The 18,019-nt window shown below is 42.0% G+C and overlaps 1 protein-coding gene and 1 long non-coding RNA gene across 3 annotated transcripts; both read right to left on the bottom strand.

The window, feature by feature from the left end:
- Positions 1-213: 213 nt before the first annotated feature.
- On the bottom strand, positions 214-9,038 carry gch2 (GTP cyclohydrolase 2). The gene is made up of 6 exons (XM_034119058.1): positions 8,617-9,038; positions 8,109-8,218; positions 7,769-7,824; positions 1,288-1,319; positions 1,077-1,161; positions 214-929 (listed from the first exon to the last, which is right to left on the bottom strand). The coding sequence occupies exons 1-6, from the start codon at positions 8,900-8,902 to the stop codon at positions 800-802; spliced, it is 699 nt and encodes a 232-aa protein (XP_033974949.1). The 5' UTR covers positions 8,903-9,038; the 3' UTR covers positions 214-799.
- Positions 9,039-16,380: 7,342 nt separating this feature from the next.
- Positions 16,381-17,838, bottom strand: LOC117473983. Of its 2 annotated transcripts, XR_004555076.1 has the most exons (4): positions 17,732-17,838; positions 17,275-17,366; positions 16,716-16,888; positions 16,381-16,544 (listed from the first exon to the last, which is right to left on the bottom strand). It is a non-coding gene; the product is annotated as an uncharacterized LOC117473983 (long non-coding RNA). The 2 variants fall into 2 exon arrangements; XR_004555077.1 differs by lacking the exon at positions 17,275-17,366.
- Between the last annotated feature and the right edge of the window lie 181 nt (positions 17,839-18,019).

The raw sequence follows: 18,019 nt of genomic DNA, 5'->3' as shown, positions 1-18,019 counted from the left end.
ACACAAAAAAAGTTCCACCTTCTCTCCCAAGCTTGGCAAATAAAAGCTGTTACAAAAATGTTTCCCTTCCTTATTTTTTTTTCATCCAAAATAAATCAGTGTAAATAAAGGTTATTTGACTAAATCAGTACATCTCTTACATCCTTTTGGACAGCTCTCTCTTATCGACACAAAGTAATGCTGACAACTTTAGTAATGTTTTCTTCATTTTATTAAAGCAATGAATCTTCCAAATACATGCATCATTGGTCATCTTTTTTTTTCAGTGCATAATTTCTTCTATACTTTGGACAGCAGATAAAATAATTAGTATCTTTATAAATGTTATATATTACAAAGACTTTATGAATGTATCAATAAATGACACATAAATCATTTGATGTTTAAAATCAACAAATTCTAAATATGATAATAAAGCAAGAAAGGGTGTAAGAGTAACAGCTAAAGCGCCAATGATATTTCAAATTAAAAACAGATAACATCTTAATTTCTGACATTTTAACACATTAGGTTTCATACTTTATAACAATATTGCCATGTAAGACTGTAAAATATCTACCAAAGGCACCAAGAATGTGAGTCTTACATTTCCTATTATGTTCACAGTGATGGATTTCTGCAGCAGGACTGAAATCTATCAGGCGTCAGTGTATAGAGGCGAGCTCCAGAGACCCTGCATCAAACCGCAGCTTGTTTCCTGCTAGTGGTTTGTAAATACAAATAAACAAGTCAGATTAGAATCCAAAGATACTCTAGAGCTTTCCGTGTGTTACAAAGGCCCGGGAGTGAATGACGTCTGTTAGGGGCTGCGTGAAAGAGTCAGGAACTCTTCCCGGGTTTTGGGGTCGTCCAGGTAAACCCCCAACATGGTGCTCGTCACTGTGCGGCTGTTCATCTTCTGCACACCACGCATGACCATACACATGTGCCTGCAAACACACACATGTCACAATCAGATTTGCAGCTACAGCATTGAGGAGAGGCTTAGACCTTAAAAATGTGTATTAAGTGGAAGAGCTGTTTCCGATTTCATTATGCTGATAATGGAAGTAGTGTGTTTGTGTGTGTGTACTTACGATGCTTCAATAACCACAGCTACACCTTTTGGCTGCAGAGCCTCTGATATTCCCACAGCAATCTGCTTGGTAAGACGCTCTTGAACTGAAACAATAACATATATGTAAACATCATGACACCAGATGCATTCAAATTATTCGGTAAACTACAAGAAAAGTGCTGTAATTAAATGCAAATACTATTATATTGCATATTTCTTTGGGAGCTTACCTTGAAGCCTACGACTGAAGATCTCTACAATCCTGCAGAAAGCAAAAAGAAGAGCAGTGATTACAGATCCGGCGTAATAATGATTAATCGTTTGATAAACACGGAGTGGTAACAGTCCAGAGGCCTGTACTACGAAGCCGGATTTTCGCTTAGCCGGCTGACTTCAGGGAAAACTCTGCTTTTCCAGCTATGTGGCTTTTATCCTGGATAAAGTGTTTAAGTCATGGATGTTTAAAGTTTAACTTCTTCATATTTGACTAATATTAAAGTTCACTTTTCATTCAGGAAGTATGACGCTGCGCTGTCAGTACGCTTGTCCATGTTTGAGATTGGTCGAATGCTCCAGATACCACCCCTTTCATGTGAACGCGCACCTAACTAGATAGGACACGGCTGGCTTGAGCGATCCACTTGATAACCAGCGTCGTAGTACAGTTTAGCCAGAGCGTTGTTACGACTGGGGCACACACAAAAATGATAGGACCCAAATGCACGACTCCAGACAAAAGATGATTCAAAAAAGGATTTACTTGTGGCGATATTACAATATAATACAAAAACGCTCAAAAGACTTCTCAAAAGCTAACCTAAATTCACTGTAGCACAGAACACAACTGGCTGACAGGCATCACAAGAATCAAAACGATCTGGCACTTGGCACAGAGAAAACAAGGAATAAATACACATACAAGGGACTCCACAGGTGCAAACAATAAGGGCGGGGCAGGTAATCAGGTCAATTGGCACACCTGACCAGGTAGGAGTCAAACTACCTGAAATTAGAGAAGGATCTCACAAAGTAAAACAGGAAATGACAGACAACAAAAAAGGGTTGGCAGACGCGGACTTGACAATATGAACTAAACAGAGAAATAATACTAACAAATCTGGCGAGACACAACAGTACCCCCCCCTCTACGGCCGACTCCGGACGGCCCAGAGTCCTGTGGATTTAGCCTGAAAAAGTCATTTATCAGGCTCTGATCCACAACGAAGCTTGCTGGTACCCACGACCGATGTTCTGGACCATATCCTTTCCAGTCTACCAGGAACTGTCGGCCACGTCCTCTCTTCCTGACTGCTAGCAGTTTCTTGACGTCGTAGATCAGACCGCCGTCTAACATCCGGGGGGGAGGAGGGGGCTTGGTTGGAGGAACCAAACGACTCTCACGAACCGGGTTTGACTTTAGCAACATGAAAGGTAGGATGAACTCTCAGGGACCTGGGCAGGCGCAGGCGAACAGCCACCGGGTTAATAACTTTGGTTATGGGAAACGGACCCACAAACCTCGGAGCCAGCTTCCTGGAGGCCACACATAGGGGTAGATCTCTCGTAGATAGCCAAACCTTCTGCCCGGGTCTGTAGGCAGGTGCAGGACGACGATGTCGATCTGCTGCTTTCTTCATGCGAGCAGCACTCTTCAGGAGAATCTGGCGGGCTCCTGCCCAGACTCTGCGACACCGCCTCACCAGAGCATGTGCTGATGGGACAGTCACTTCCTTCTCTACTTCTGGAAAAAGAGGAGGTTGGTAACCATAGGCGCAGTGAAAGACCCGGGGAGAGACCCGTGGCAGATGTAGGTTGGGTGTTGTGGGCATACTCCACCCATATCAGCTGCTTGCTCCAAGTTGTGGGATTCTGGGACACCAGACACCTTAAACACGTCTCCAGTTCCTGGTTGATCCTCTCTGATTGACCATTAGCCTGTGGGTGGTAACCAGATGTGAGGCTGGCAGTGGCTCCTATCAGGCTGCAGAATTCCTTCCAAAACTGGGAAACGAACTGCGGCCCACGGTCTGACACCACATCTCGAGGAAAACCATGCAACCTGAAAACATGAGATAAAAGAGCTTCTGCTGTCTCTTTAGCAGAGGGCAATTTAGGCATGGGGATAAAGTGAGTCATCTTGGTAAATCTGTCCACAACAGTGCAGATGGTGGTGTTACCTGCAGAGGGCGTCAGTCCAGTGACAAAATCCAGCGAGATGTCAGACCATGGGCGGCTTGGAATGGATAAAGGTTGCAGTAGACCCATGGGAGACTGGGTAGAGGTCTTATTCCGAGCACAGGTAGTGCAGGCTGCCACATACTCAGTTACTTCCTTCTCCATTTTAGGCCACCAAAACCTTTGTTTTATCATGTACATAGTTCTTTTAATACCTGGATGACATGTTAGTACAGACGTGTGAGCCCAGTGAATCACATCAGAGCGGACAGATGGGGGAACAAAGAGACGGTTAGGAGGACCTCCGCTGGGTACAGTTTTTCCCTCTAATGCTCGGTTTACCTTAGCCTCAACTGGCCATGTCACCCCTCCTATTACCCGAGTGGGTGGTAGAATGGATTCGGTCTCCTTGGAAAGGGCCTCTGGGTCAAAAAGCCTGGATAACGCGTCAGGTTTGGTGTTCTGTGAGCCAGGACGGTAGGAGAGAGTGAAGTTAAACCTATTGAAAAATAAGGTCCATCGTGCCTGTCTGGAGTTTAACCTCTTAGCCTTGCGTATGTACTGCAAATTTTTGTGGTCTGTCCACACAATAAATGGCTGTCCTGCCCCCTCTAGCCAGTGCCTCCACTCATCCAGTGCTACCTTCACGGCTAATAACTCTCTATTGCCTACATCATAGTTTCTTTCAGCAGCAGACAATTTACGTGAAAGGTAGGCACACGGATGGAGCTTACTGTCTTTCTCTGCCCTCTGTGAGAGGACCGCCCCGATGCCCTCGTTGGAGGCATCCACCTCCACCGTGAACTGTCGTTGAGGATCCGGGATGGTAAGTATTGGAGCTGTTGTAAACACCTTTTTTAACTTCTGGAAAGCTTGGTCTGCCTGTGGAGTCCACACAAACTGAACAGAAGGAGAGGCGAGTACATGCATAGGTGCGGCAATAGAACTAAAATTCCTAACAAACTTCCTGTAGAAGTTTGCAAATCCAAGGAACTGTTGGACTTTTTTCCTGGAAGAGGGTGTGGGCCAATCAGCCACAGCGCTCACTTTAGCAGGATCCATCATTATCTGGTCAGGACCCAGGATGAAACCCAGAAATGAAGTGGAACTGACGTGGAACTCACATTTTTCAGCCTTTACATAAAGTTGATTGTCCAACAACTTCCTTAATACTTGGCGAACATGAGGAACGTGTGAATCCTCATCACGGGAAAAAAATCAAAATATCATCAAGATAGACAAAAACAAAATGATTCAAAAACTCCCTCAACACATCATTTATGAGAGCCTGAAAAACTGCAGGTGCGTTTGTTAGACCAAAAGGCATTACCAAATATTCATAATGTCCGCTTGGAGTGTTAAAACCAGTCTTCCACTCGTCCCCCTCCCGTATCCTTACTAAGTGGTAAGCGTTACGCAGGTCTAGTTTTGAAAAAACTCTAGCACCTTTCAAAAGTTCAAACGCTGAGGCCATAAGCGGAAGGGGGTACCTGTTTTTTATGGTTATGTCGTTTAGAGGGCTGTAGTCGATGCAGGGTCTCAGGGATCCATCCTTCTTCTCGACGAAGAAAAAACCAGCTCCGGCGGGAGATGACGAGGGACGGATGAGGCCCGTTTTGAGAGAGCCGTCTATGTACTCCCTCATAGACTCTCTCTCTGGAGCAGAGAGAGAGTACAGTCTTCCCTTGGGCAAGGGGGACCCAGGCAGGAGATCGATGGCGCAGTCATAGGTGCGATGAGGAGGAAGGGAAGTCGCTTTAGTCTTATTGAACACCTCCTTGAGATCTCGGTAGCAGCTGGGCACGTTCGAAAGGTCGGGGAAGTCTGAGTCTTGGCTACTTTCATCTTCCATGTCAGTGTCTATAATGGGCTCTCTCACAGTTTCAGCAGTTTTTTTCCTGAAACACGAATGAGAACAGTCGCTTCCCCACCCCAAAACGTTACCAGTCCGCCAATCAATGTGAGGGTTATGTCTACACAACCAGGGATAGCCCAGAATTACTGCATGTTGTGCAGAATCAAACAGATGAAAAGTCATATGCTCTGTGTGGTCATGATCAATAGTTACTTTAAGAGGCATGGTTCTATGAGTCACTTTGCACATGAGAGTACCGTCAAGAGCGCTAGCCTCAAGTGTCTGAGTCAAAGGCACGGAGGCAATTTTCAAACGTTTAGCTAACCATTTAGCTAGTCCATTAAATTAGCGTCAGCCCCTGAATCTACTAGTACTTTCAAACATATGCTGTGCTCATTATTACTAACCTCTACTTGGGTCATGGAACGTGAAGGAAAATCTGCGGTTGTCAGTCGGCTCACCAGCACCCTCCGTCTTACTGGTGAGCCCCGTCTTTTAACGGGCAGGCTCCCAGGAAATGTCCCTGCTTCCCACAGTAGAAACATAAACGGTCCCGGAGACGCCGCTGCTTTTCCTCGGGAGACAGCCTGGCCCTTCCGAGCTGCATGGGTTCCTCTTCTGTGGTCCACGAAGCAGGTTTCACGGTAGAGGAGGAATAGTGGGTACGAAATCCGGGCCGTCGTGGAGACCGTGCAGGAGGTGAGCTTCCTCGTTTGGCTAGCGGAGGTGACGCTTTCCTGGCTTTCTCCCTCCGTCGCTCTTGCAGCCGAGTGTCTGTGCGTATAGCCAAGGCGATCATACTGTCCAAATCCGGCGGAAGATCAAGAGGAACAAGAAGATCCCGCACACAGTCACTGAGTCCGCTGAGAAACATATCATATAGTGCGTCTTCATTCCATCCACTGTCCGTGGCCAAAGTGCGAAAGTCAATGGCGTAATCAGACACACTCTGATTCTGCTGGGAGATCTGTGTCAGGGCTCTGGCAGCTTCTCTCCCCGGTGTGGTTCGGTCAAAGATTTTTTTTATAGTCTCAATGAACAGTTGTAATGATTTACACACCGGAGAGTTCCGTGCCCACTCCGCCGTAGCCCAGGCTTCCGCTCTTCCCGTGAGGTGGGACACAATGAACGCCACCTTGGCTGAATCGCTGGGGAAAGCAGCAGGCAGGCAGGTAAAATGCAGGTCACACTGAGTTAGAAAAGGACTGCAATTACCAGACTCGCCTGAGAACTTCGCAGGAGGAGCAAGACGAATCATGGAATTTGGCACGAGAAAATCAGCTGTAGTCTCTGGGGCTGGGGCAGCCACGTCGGAAGAAGCGGCGGGCACACTATCCAAATGAGTGAGTATATTATGGAACTGTTCAGCCAGACGATTGATCTGCGTCGTAACCGCACCATGAAACTCACTCTGGCTGTCAGTCAGGGCCTTCACTCCCTGGTTTATGCCCGTCATGTCCTCCTCCTGCTGCCGCAGGCGTTGAGCCTGAGATAAGAGCGCTGCTCTCAGGGTTTGAAAGTCGGCTGAGTCCATTTGTTGGCCAGATCGTAATGTTACGACTGGGGCACACACAAAAATGATAGGACCCAAATGCACGACTCCAGACAAAAGATGATTTACTTGTGGTGATATTACAATATAATACAAAAACGCTCAAAAGACTTCTCAAAAGCTAACCTAAATTCACTGTAGCACAGAACACAACTGGCTGACAGGCATCACAAGAATCAAAACGATCTGGCACTTGGCACAGAGAAAACAGGGAATAAATACACATACAAGGGACTCCACAGGTGCAAACAATAAGGGCGGGGCAGGTAATCAGGTCAATTGGCACACCTGACCAGGTAGGAGTCAAACTACCTGAAATTAGAGAAGGATCTCACAAAGTAAAACAGGAAATGACAGACAACAAAAAAGGGTTGGCAGACGCGGACTTGACAATATGAACTAAACAGAGAAATAATACTAACAAATCTGGCGAGACACAACAAGCGTGTATGTTTTGGATTGGGCCAACCGGCTAACTCAAACATATCCAGGTTAGGTTGAACCAGCTTCGTAGTACAGGCCTCTGGCCTCTACTCTGGCTGTCTAACTGTACAGACCCTACTGTACATCTGTGAATGATTCACCCTACGGAACTCTCTGAATTTGTAGTGCAAGACTCAACTGCAAGCTTTTCTAAGAAACCCAACGACACTGTTGCTGTTATTCTGGGTTTGTATATTCAGAGATGGTGTGATATTTTAGGAAAGGGAGAAAGAAGGTGACCGATATAGAGGCTGTGATAATAACTGGTGATTCCCACAGGTCTGAAGGGATTTTCTCATGGCTCGAGAGCGGATAGAGTTCAGACTTGTGTCTGATGAGGGGACTGGATGATGGCCACTGGGCTTAGACTTAATCCTCCAGGTCAATGCGCTGAAATAACAGAAGAACGCAGCCAGCCTGCAGTAACACCAGAAACATACAGTGTGTGTGTGTGTGTGTGTGTGTGTGTGTGTGTGTGTGTGTGTGTGTGTGTGTGTGTGTGTGTGTGTGTGTGTGTGTGTGTGTGTGTGTGTGTGTGTGTGTGTGTGTGTGTGTGTGTGTGTGTGTGTGTGTGTGTGTGTGTGTGTGTGTGTGTGTGTGTGTGTGTGTGTGTGTGTGTGTGTGTGTGTGTGTGTGTGTGTGTTACCTTGCCAGCTTGCTCAGTCCCACCACTCTTTTGTTGGGAATGTACCCGATGTGAACCTAGAGAGAGATGACAGCCAGTGAGTGCAGGGGTCACATAATCAAAATCAGGTTTATTGCCAGGTAGGTTCGCACATACTAGGAATTTGACTTGATGTCATGGTGCATACATAAAATATAAAAAACAAGAAATCTAATATAAAACACAAAATCTTTTACAACGTAATCAAAGGATGGCAAATATTAGCAATTCAAATGCTGACCTTACATGGCTTAGAAACCCAATTTAATGATGATCCAATATTTGCTGTTAACCCACTAACACTCCACATGCTTTGTCTTACCTTGCCAAAAAATGGCACCAGGTGATGTTCGCACAGTGAAAACACGTCTATGTTCTTCACAATCACCATCTCATCATGGTCTTCGTCAAATATGGCGTTGTTTAAGATATCTGGGGACACAAACACACAGGTTTTAAAGAATATCCACTTAAATATCACTAGAAAATCTTGTTTTTCCCACCAGCAGTCCAATTTTATTCAAAAGCCTATACTGCATTATCATATACGTGAATTACTAGACTTTTGGAACTTCTGCTGTAGAGAAAACTCCTAAACCCTAAATCAAATAAGGTGTTTATATACAAATGAAAATGTTCCCATCACAAACTACAGCTTTTTCCAGGTGGAATCAACAAAACTGCATTTCAGTTTGCAGGGTGTTGTATTTGCAGTGCACTTTTCTCATTAGTAAGATAAAAACAAGACCATACTACATTGGTGACTGTGTTATAAAACCACCCTGCATCCTCGAGAGAAAAGCCCCCCACAGAAGGACCTGTTGACTCACCTTCGATGGTCTCGTGGTAGCCCTTGGTGAGGAACTGCATAGCCTTGGCGGCGCGCAGCGGCGTGCGCAGCAGCCCCTGCCGGTCCGTGTCCTCCCCCAGCTCCCGGAGGATGCTCGTGTAGGCGGCCTCGAGCGCAGGTAAGCGGGACTGGTCCTCGTCCTTTTTGCGGGACGTCTCGTGCTTGCGGTGCACGACGGACTTCTTGCTGTCGATGAGGAGGTCGCTGTTGTTACAGTGGAACTCCTCCACGGTGTCGTTGACCTTTACGTTGCAGTGGCCGTTCATGTTGGAGTTGTTTATTTGGTGTGTTTAACTCTGGAAACAGAGAGCTGAGAAGAGTCCTGGAGTTGAGATACTGTGCAGGTCTGGAGAGATAGTCCTGGAGTTGAGATACCGTGCAGGTCTGGAGAGATAGTCCTGTTCCCGGTGCTCACCGTATTTATAAAGCCCAAACCGGGTGCCTCGTGTGCATCGATCGTCAAGGTGCCGCCTTGACATTAGTTTCGTCAGCAGGTTGAATGTCATCACAGAGAGCCCCCCCTCTTGAAACCCATAGGGCATGTAGCTGAGTTTTGTTCATCACTTGACAAATCATCATTTACTCTCATTATCTTTCTTTACTGGAAATCAGACAGACCTCTTTCTGACTGCAGGCTCATGACTTCACGTGGAGCTCAGGCATTATTTATTTACAGTTATGCTAATTATGTTTCCTTTCAATTTAACCTAGAAAAAGCTTAGTTTACAGCTGTGTGTGTAATAATCCGTATATGAAATGATATACAATCAATAATTAAAAAGCAAAATCCAGGTATATTAGACATGAATAAAAACAAATCATTGATCAGTATTCAGGGATGCAAACTTGTCACCTTTCGGCGAAATTCGCCGTTTTGATTCCAAAATAGGTCGTTTGTGTGATTCATGTAGATCTGCAATAAAAAATATGTTTGGGGTATGGGGGGGGGTCTGGGACCCGGAGTAATCTGCGGCCGCGAGCTGTTATGTGCCATCATGACACGCATGGTGTTCTTTTTTTATATATTATAATGAAGCGCGAGCACAAGTCTTCCTGCCTGTCAGCTCTGCTCATGGATGTATAATAAGGCTCTGCTGCTCGGTGCGTTCGTTAATATTAACTGTGCGGGCACAGACTGGACCGCTGGTTAGAACGGGGTGTTCAGAGCAGAGCTCCCTGTTGGAGCGGCAGAGCGTGATGTGCACTGAAAAGTGTTTCTGTCCCAATATTATTTAATGAATCGTTGAGCTAGCTAACTAGCATACATGCATTCAGATCTTGTACTTGAGTAAAAGTAGAAGCACTCAGGTCTTGTACTTGAGTACAAGTAGAAGTTCTCAGATCTTGTACTTGAGTAAAAGTAGAAGTACCAGAGTGTAGGAATACTCTGTTACAGTAAAAGTCCTGCATTCAAAATGTTCCTCAAGTAAAAGTAGAAAAGTATTATCATCAAAATATAGTTAAAGTAGCGACAGCAAAAGTAGTCATTGTGCAGATTGGTCCATTTCAGAATAATATATATGATATGTTTTATAATGATTGATCATGAAAGTGTTCTCAAAGCTGGTAAAGGTGCAGCTAGTTTGAATGACTTTGTATACTGCAGGGTAGCTTGTGAATTTACTCCAGGTGGAACTAAAGTCTGATTTAACACTTGATTATATTTCACATCATTCATCCACATCTGTGAAGTAACTAAAGGTATTAAATACATGTAGTGGAGTAAAAGTACACCATTTACCTCTGAACTGTAGAGGAGAAGAAGAACAAAGTAGCAAAACATTGAAATACTTAAATAAAGTACAAGTATCTCAAAATTGTACCCAAGTATAGTACTTGAGTTTATGAACTTAGTTACTTTACTTTACTTGTGCAGAGTGCACATTCTCGAAACAAAAAATATTGCTGCGCAATACATTTTACGCTCATCAATATTTCTTTCTAAAATTGTAGGAACTTCCAAATCAAACACACTATAGTTGAAGAAATGTTGCTGCTCATTCATGAGGCTTATTCAGTTTTGCTGATAGGTTCATCATTTGAACTATCATGTCAAATGTCATTGTGAGACCTTCAAGTAACATGAAACAAGGTGTGCTAAGTGTTATTCCACATTGTGATGAATATCAGGATGGCATTTCCATTGCCATTTAAAACATTTAATTTAAAAGACTGGACTTATGTGTGTTTAAACATGTTGGGATAATATGGAAAGCCCTGCAAGGGATACAAATGACCTTTTTTCCTTAACATGACATGGATGAAATATGGATATACCCAGCACCCTTATTGTAAGAGATTGGTTAGGGCTATCTTCCCAGTTCAAACACAAGAGAGTGAAGGGAGTTGGATGTGTCAAATGCAGTTTAAATGGTAAAAATCAATTCAACCTCTGTTGAGATATGAATGTCTAATGTCTCAAAAATGTCTTCCTGAGAAATGTGAGGAAATCCCCCCCATGTAGCCATAAACCGATATTATTGACCTTCGGGAAAAGATTCACTGAGAACATAAGACTATTTTAAATGTCTCATTAATGCATCATATTAAGAGGATAGTGAGCAGAGGGACATAGGACCTTCAGTACAGATATGCTCCCCATAAAAAGTCAGGGGATCACTAAGGTCATTAAGATGTATCCTCTGCGACCATGAAGATACTGTATAAGGGTATCCAATGGATATTTCAGCCCAGAACAAAGCTCTAGAACGAGTGATAAATGGACACTATAGGGTGGTTAAAAAGTTATTGTAAGAAAAGGCAGGATGGAGGAGGATGAAACAGTGGCTCATTACATCTGAAACAAATTGTCAGTGACGGCGTGCTTACTGCTATTAACAGGGGAGAATCGGTTCTCACAGCCAATACGAACAATTGTGCTGCTGAGCTCATGACACCCTGAGCTCCTTAATGTCCATGATGGCTCAGAGCTGCCCTCCTCCTGCCCATCGTGTGTACTTACTATGGAGGTTTACAGTTCATCAATTGAATTGTTTCAATCCAAAATAGGTCACCTGATCAGAAATTGTCCTTAGTCAAATAGGATTCATTCATCTTTTTAGAGTTACAGCGAACATTTTGGTCATGCTGTCAGGTTTGGACAAACATTTAATTTAGTCCTTCACTTCTAAATGCTCACAAAAAGTGTACTTTTTTACTAAATGAGTCAGCTTGTTCCAGACATTGAATATTTAATAATAATTATATTTTTTAATAATATCTAATATTATTTTTAGATAATTAGATTTGGAAAGAAAACTCTGCTCAGTGTTTGGAGGAAGTTATATGTTTTTCAAATAAGTTGAAAAACAATGTCTTATATTACAAAAACCTCACTGTAAATAGATTTGTAAATTTGAGTTTGAAGTATTTGTGAAATATTCCCACTCTAAAAAGAAAGTTTATTTGGGAATAAATCTATTAAACAGCTAATGTGATGATAACATGACCTAACATTTAAATGTATAAGCACTACTTGTACCTTAGCGCCACTATTATAGCTTCAATACAATATTGAATACTTCCTCCTAATACATTATAAAACGTAGAAGTTGTTGATTTGATAAAAACTGTTTCTGTCATAAACTAAAAACACCTCGGGCCAAAGCTTCAGTAAAATAGAAGGTATTAGCAAAAAAACATTGCAGTCACCACCGCTAAGCTAATGGCGTCAAATGCTCGGAGTGATGACGTTTAATAGTCTCATTAAAACACCAAAAGCAACCGCCGTTTATAAATTCACCAGTGGGTTATAAACTGATATATATTCTATGTGAAAACTTTAACGAAGCAGCAGTGGATGTACGTTTCACCCTAGATTTACGATATTTGCACAGCACAAGTATCACACATTGAACAAATAAATTCAGCTATTTTGAATTTAGTTTGATTTATTTGTGTATAATTGACATCTAATGGCTCTGTACCTTAACAAATATATCCTACAGATTAAATCTGATCGACTTCACATTGGGTCTAGACCTTCTTAAGAAACACAAGTTATTAAAAGCTTTCTTTTACATGGAAAGCCCTAGCCGTTGCGTCGCCGCCATTTTGAGACACTCGCCATGAAAGAGGAAGTTGTTGAAACTTGAGAGTACTCCAAACTGCTCCAAATGTATTGTGCTTGATAGAGTCTCGGCCTAAGGACTTTGACAGGTCATATATTGAGTCATGGTGGTCATAGTGCCAAGGTTCACAATACCTAATTTTCAGACCATCACAAGTAATATTCACGTGTGGCAGGTCTTCAGCGGTCATGGCCATTCACTGCCGTGTCAACAGGCGTTCTAACAATTATGCAGTCCCTGTATTTAACACAGTATCACTGTTGTTCTACAAACAAACACAAGACGTTAGTATTGAATGGTTGCTGATGACATTATTCATGCAGTTTCTTGGAAACTTAAAGGCTGCATGGGTTTTCACTGATCCTCGAAAAGGGAGCAGATGTGTCACGTAACTCTCACATGCAGGCATGAAATTAACCTTCATGTTTTGCCCTTTTTATTTAAAAGAACAAAACACTTATTGTCCCCACAGCTGACGAATTATATAATTTCTTTGACTGCACTCAAAGTCCTTTAAGAACTTCAAACATTCTTTTAATTTTGTCCATGTCAGTTGTAAAACTAACATACATATGCAAACGATTCATAATACACAATATAATCATTTCGCTTTAAACATGTAAGATGCCAAAATGATGATGTTGTACATTTAAAAATCCATACTTTTTTAATGAGAAATATTCAAGACAAAATAGGCTTATAAAAAGTAAAAATGCTAATATGACTTCTTCAAACAATCAATGCATGAATCAACACACTGCGATACAGTAGCAGGCTGTATGCAAACAATCAATGCATGAATCAAAACACTGCGATACAGTAGCAGGCTGTACGCATAGTTTACGTTGCTTTGCAATCCACAAACAACCCCAAAGAAGAAGAAGAACGTAGTTAAAACCATAGATATATATAAAACACTAGATGACTCACCTGCGCTGCTGGCCAATGGAGACCGACGTTGCCACATGGCCGCCATCTTGCTACAGGCAGTGCTCTCATTCATAACATTATGGTTTACTATTTAAATAACCATAGCTTGCTCAATTTTCAACCAATTTTCAAACGGTTTGGTTTTTTATAAACATCAAATATGTAGTTATGATACTGCATACTTATAATCATGGACTTTCATATGAAAATAACATTAAGCAGATAAAGCAATAGCTATACACACACACACACAAGGTATTTATATTAAATATTTGCCGGTGTATATATTTCCATTTATTTTATTATATTGTTAATATTTAAAATAAATTATAAAATTAATATATATTTATATTTTATATATAAAAATCGGTCTCATGTTACCACTCTGTAAGCCAAGAGTTGTTAATTTAGCAATGCCTTAGCTTGAAGAACAGGGACACAACTAATGACAATAGCATATGGTGGTATATTATTTAGATATTCACACCTTTATCAGAAGAACCAAACCAACATAAAATGAGCTCACAGACAGGCCAGTTCTGTCTCATTTATCACAATTATTTTTGACATGAGATCTTCATATCGTCCTAGTTTTGTATTTAGTTTCTAGATTTGTAAACAAATCCAGAACCTTTGAAATACGTTACCACTTCACAGCACGGTGCGCTGAGTTCTTGTAGTCGAAAAAAGCCCAAGAATAATATAAACTGTACCCTGTGTCCTTTTGTGTCCTTCTGTAGTCCATTTACTGTTGTTTGTCTTGTCTTACCCCGGCTGATATCTCACTAAATCCAGTTTTAATTGTTCCCTATATTGCCCCTATGCCCTGTAAGGTGTCCTTGGGTGTTATACGATATACTTTATTGTCCCCGTAAGGAAATTTGTTCTGGACTCCGTCCTGCAGTGCATCCATGTACATATACAAACATAGTGGACATTAAGAGACATACACATATCATCAGTCATACACCGTTTGAACAAACACAATACACACACGTACATACTGACAATGGCGACCTATTGCACAACCCTCATGGCCAACATTAAAAAAAAGTACATTTCATTACATTTGACTACATATCATTTCATGTGAATGTTAAGAAGCTTAATCGACATAGGTAGGAATGAGTGCTTATAGCGGTTATGAAAGGCGGCCCCCCAAAATAAATGTATTATTATTATTAAGAACAACAACTTGGTGTGGTTTCTATTCTCCTAAAAATGTTTTACGTTCTCCAACAGAAAACACAACTCAGCGTACTTTTAAGAAATTGATCTTAATAGGCTTGTCCCCTTATAAGGCAGAAATATGTTTTGAGGCTCTGGACAAAAATGGCTATTTTGATTGTAAAGGTTGCCAACCCCTGGGTGTAGTTTCAATGTTTGCACATGTTTATTCAAGTGTATGAGTGACATAGAGCAAGTGAGATGGCCAGTGGTTCTCAAACTTTTTACACAGAGTACCACCTCAAATGATATTGGGCTCTCCCCACCATCATAGACCTTCCTGGGTACCACCGAGATAAAGGATTTAATATGACAAGCCATATGATGCTCTCATTTGTTAGTGACATTCCACATGCAAATAAGATAAGATAAGATAAGATGGTACTTTATTGATCCCAATTTGGGAAAACATTTTTAGTTACAGCAGCATAAGGGACAAGGCATTTTACAATAAATTAGAAATAAGCAAGAAAAATAAAGAAAATAAAGAAAGAGGAAAATAATATACATGTTGAGTTTGGCAGGATATTATATATATCTAATATACATATACATAAATATAAGGCATATGGAATATTAATGTTAAAGGTGGGGTAGGTAATTTTGGAGAAACCAGCTCGAGTGCGCTTGAATTTGAAAATACACAGCCGGAAAAGATCTGCTACTTCCTTACAGAGCCCCTCCTCCAACACACACGAACGCGCACATGACCAATGAGGGCACGAGATAAGTTTGTGCACAGATGGAAGGCTGACAGGCAGGTAGGCCATCCAGTTATTTTAGCCGGGCCGGCTCAGATGATTGGTCGTGCTTTTTACAGTACTACGGCTTCCACAGATGATATTTATTTATGGATATTTTGTCAAAGCACTTAAAATATTCATTGCTATCGGGATGTTAAGAGCATTCCATGGAATATAACAAAAAGTGTATCTCGAGCCGGTTTCTCAAACTTACATACCCCACCTTTAACTATTAAATATTGAACAGATTATATATGTGTAAAATGTACAACGTGGTTATATTCAAGATAAACTATGGAGCAGAGAGTTATCTTCCAGCCAGAGGTGATTTGTTGTACAGAGTTATGGCACTGTGGAGCTGCAGCAGTCTGTTGGAGAAGGAGCTCCGTTGACTGTCCAGCTGCAGGTGGAGAGGATGGGGGGGGGTTATCCATGATGGACAACAGCCTGTTCAGTGTCCTCCTCTCCACCACAGCTTCAAAGGGGTCCAGCTTGATGTCGATGACTGACCCAGCTTTCCTGATCAGTTTATTGATCCTGCTGGTGTCACCGGCTCTGATGCTGCCCCCCCAGCAGACCGCAGCAAAGAAGAGTGCACTAGCCACCACAGACCGGTAGAAGATCTCCAGCATCTTGCTGCACACGTGGAAGGATCTCAGCTTCCTCAGAAAATAGAGTCTGCTCATCCCCTTCTTGTGCACAGCGTCAGTGTTGATCCTCCAGTTCAGCCCATTGTCTAAGTGCACTCCCAGGTATTTGTAGTCCTCCACAACAGCCACATCCTCTCCCAGAATGCACAGGGGCAGAGGAGACGTCCTCACCCTCCTGAAATCAATGACCATCTCTCTGGTCTTGGCCACATTCAGAATACTCACAACATTAGGCTGAGGTTCATCTTCCGCTCTTCTAGAAGTGGTTGTGCTTCTTGTTGCTTCCGGCTAAAATAAACATAATTAAAGACATTTTGAGTGTTTAAAATGTGCTGTAATACACAACACATTATTTATTCCTAAACTTGCAGAAAAAAAAACTAAAGTGTGACATTTAATCACATATTTATATATCAATCTTATACACCTTGAATTCTTGTTGGCCAATGATACACATACCCTTTGAAGATGAGCTGGGAAGTTGAATACTGTTGGCACAACACCATCTTTAAGCCGGACAGTCTGCCCCGTCCTGTCAAAGTCCTCACAACTGAAGTGCTCACTGCAGAGCAGTGTCCTGCCTTCTTAGGGCAGCTTCCCACTGCCTCCTCCTCTCTCCGGTTTTGGGAAACCTTAAAAACATGAGAAAGGTAGCCAGATATATCAATTATTGTCAATATTTTCCTCCCTTCTTTCCTTTAACATTAAGGGTAAGGACAAAAATACACACCGAAATTATCATATTTTTGGGGTAATTGTATGTATGTAATGTATGTATACTTTAAGAATAAGACAACCACACTAAGAGTTATAAAAAAGGTGTCCAAAAGAAACATTAAATAATTGTGTAAAGAAATGGTAGCAACATATTCTAAAGAGGCTGGGTCAACAACAATCTTGCAATACTATTATCTCACATAGCCCCACTGATCCTGTGTAGCAGAACTTGTAATGTACATACATCCACTAAGTAATTAACGATTATCCTAATTATAGTCATAATATTGTCATATCTTACACGTGAAAGGTGATTCCACGGGTTCTTGTTTCCCGACTGCGGCGATTAGACCATCCGTAGGCTGCACAAAAGTCCGGCATAGTCAGGTACTTCTGTAAACACAAAGCCAGCAATTTCCTGTATCATAATGTATCTAAATGTAAGATGTTTTTCACAAGCCAAACCACTTGGAAGAAATCATGTGTAACTTAAGTTATGTTGAAAAGAAAGAGCAGTTCTGCCTCTCCCACTGGTGTAAAGTTGCTGGGTCAACTTTGTAATACTAGGTCTCACTCACAGCCCTTGTTATTAGCCAGCTAATAAATACAACCACACATACATAAAGAAAAGCTGCAATTTCAACATGTCCAAGCATCCTGTATCATAGCCATGCTAATAATGTTTATAATAAACCAAACCGTTTGTAAATCAGTCACGATTTCAGCGAGTTAAGAGTATTTTTGTGCAGATCACTCACCTTACAACAGCTACCATAGCGCGTACCAGAGTAGCTGTTGACTGTAGCAAGATGGCGGCCGGTGAGCTACGCTGGAAAATCTCCCATGAGCCATCTAGTGTTTATATATATCTATGGTTAAAACTGCCAGGTCAAAAAAACAGTAGAATATGTTTTTCTGTTTTGTGACAAATACAGACAAGAAAGACAAACTCTGAAGACAGAAATCAGGAAGCTTGGAGTGGAACAACCAACACTCAAAGATATATTAGACATTGGGTCAGGGAGACTTTTATAGTATTTAAGACA

The sequence above is a fragment of the Trematomus bernacchii genome, unplaced genomic scaffold, assembly GCF_902827165.1.
Source record: "Trematomus bernacchii unplaced genomic scaffold, fTreBer1.1, whole genome shotgun sequence".
Classification (NCBI taxonomy): domain Eukaryota; kingdom Metazoa; phylum Chordata; class Actinopteri; order Perciformes; family Nototheniidae; genus Trematomus; species Trematomus bernacchii.
The sequence above is the reverse complement of the archived record's forward strand: the minus strand, read 5'-3'. Positions and strand labels throughout refer to the sequence as shown.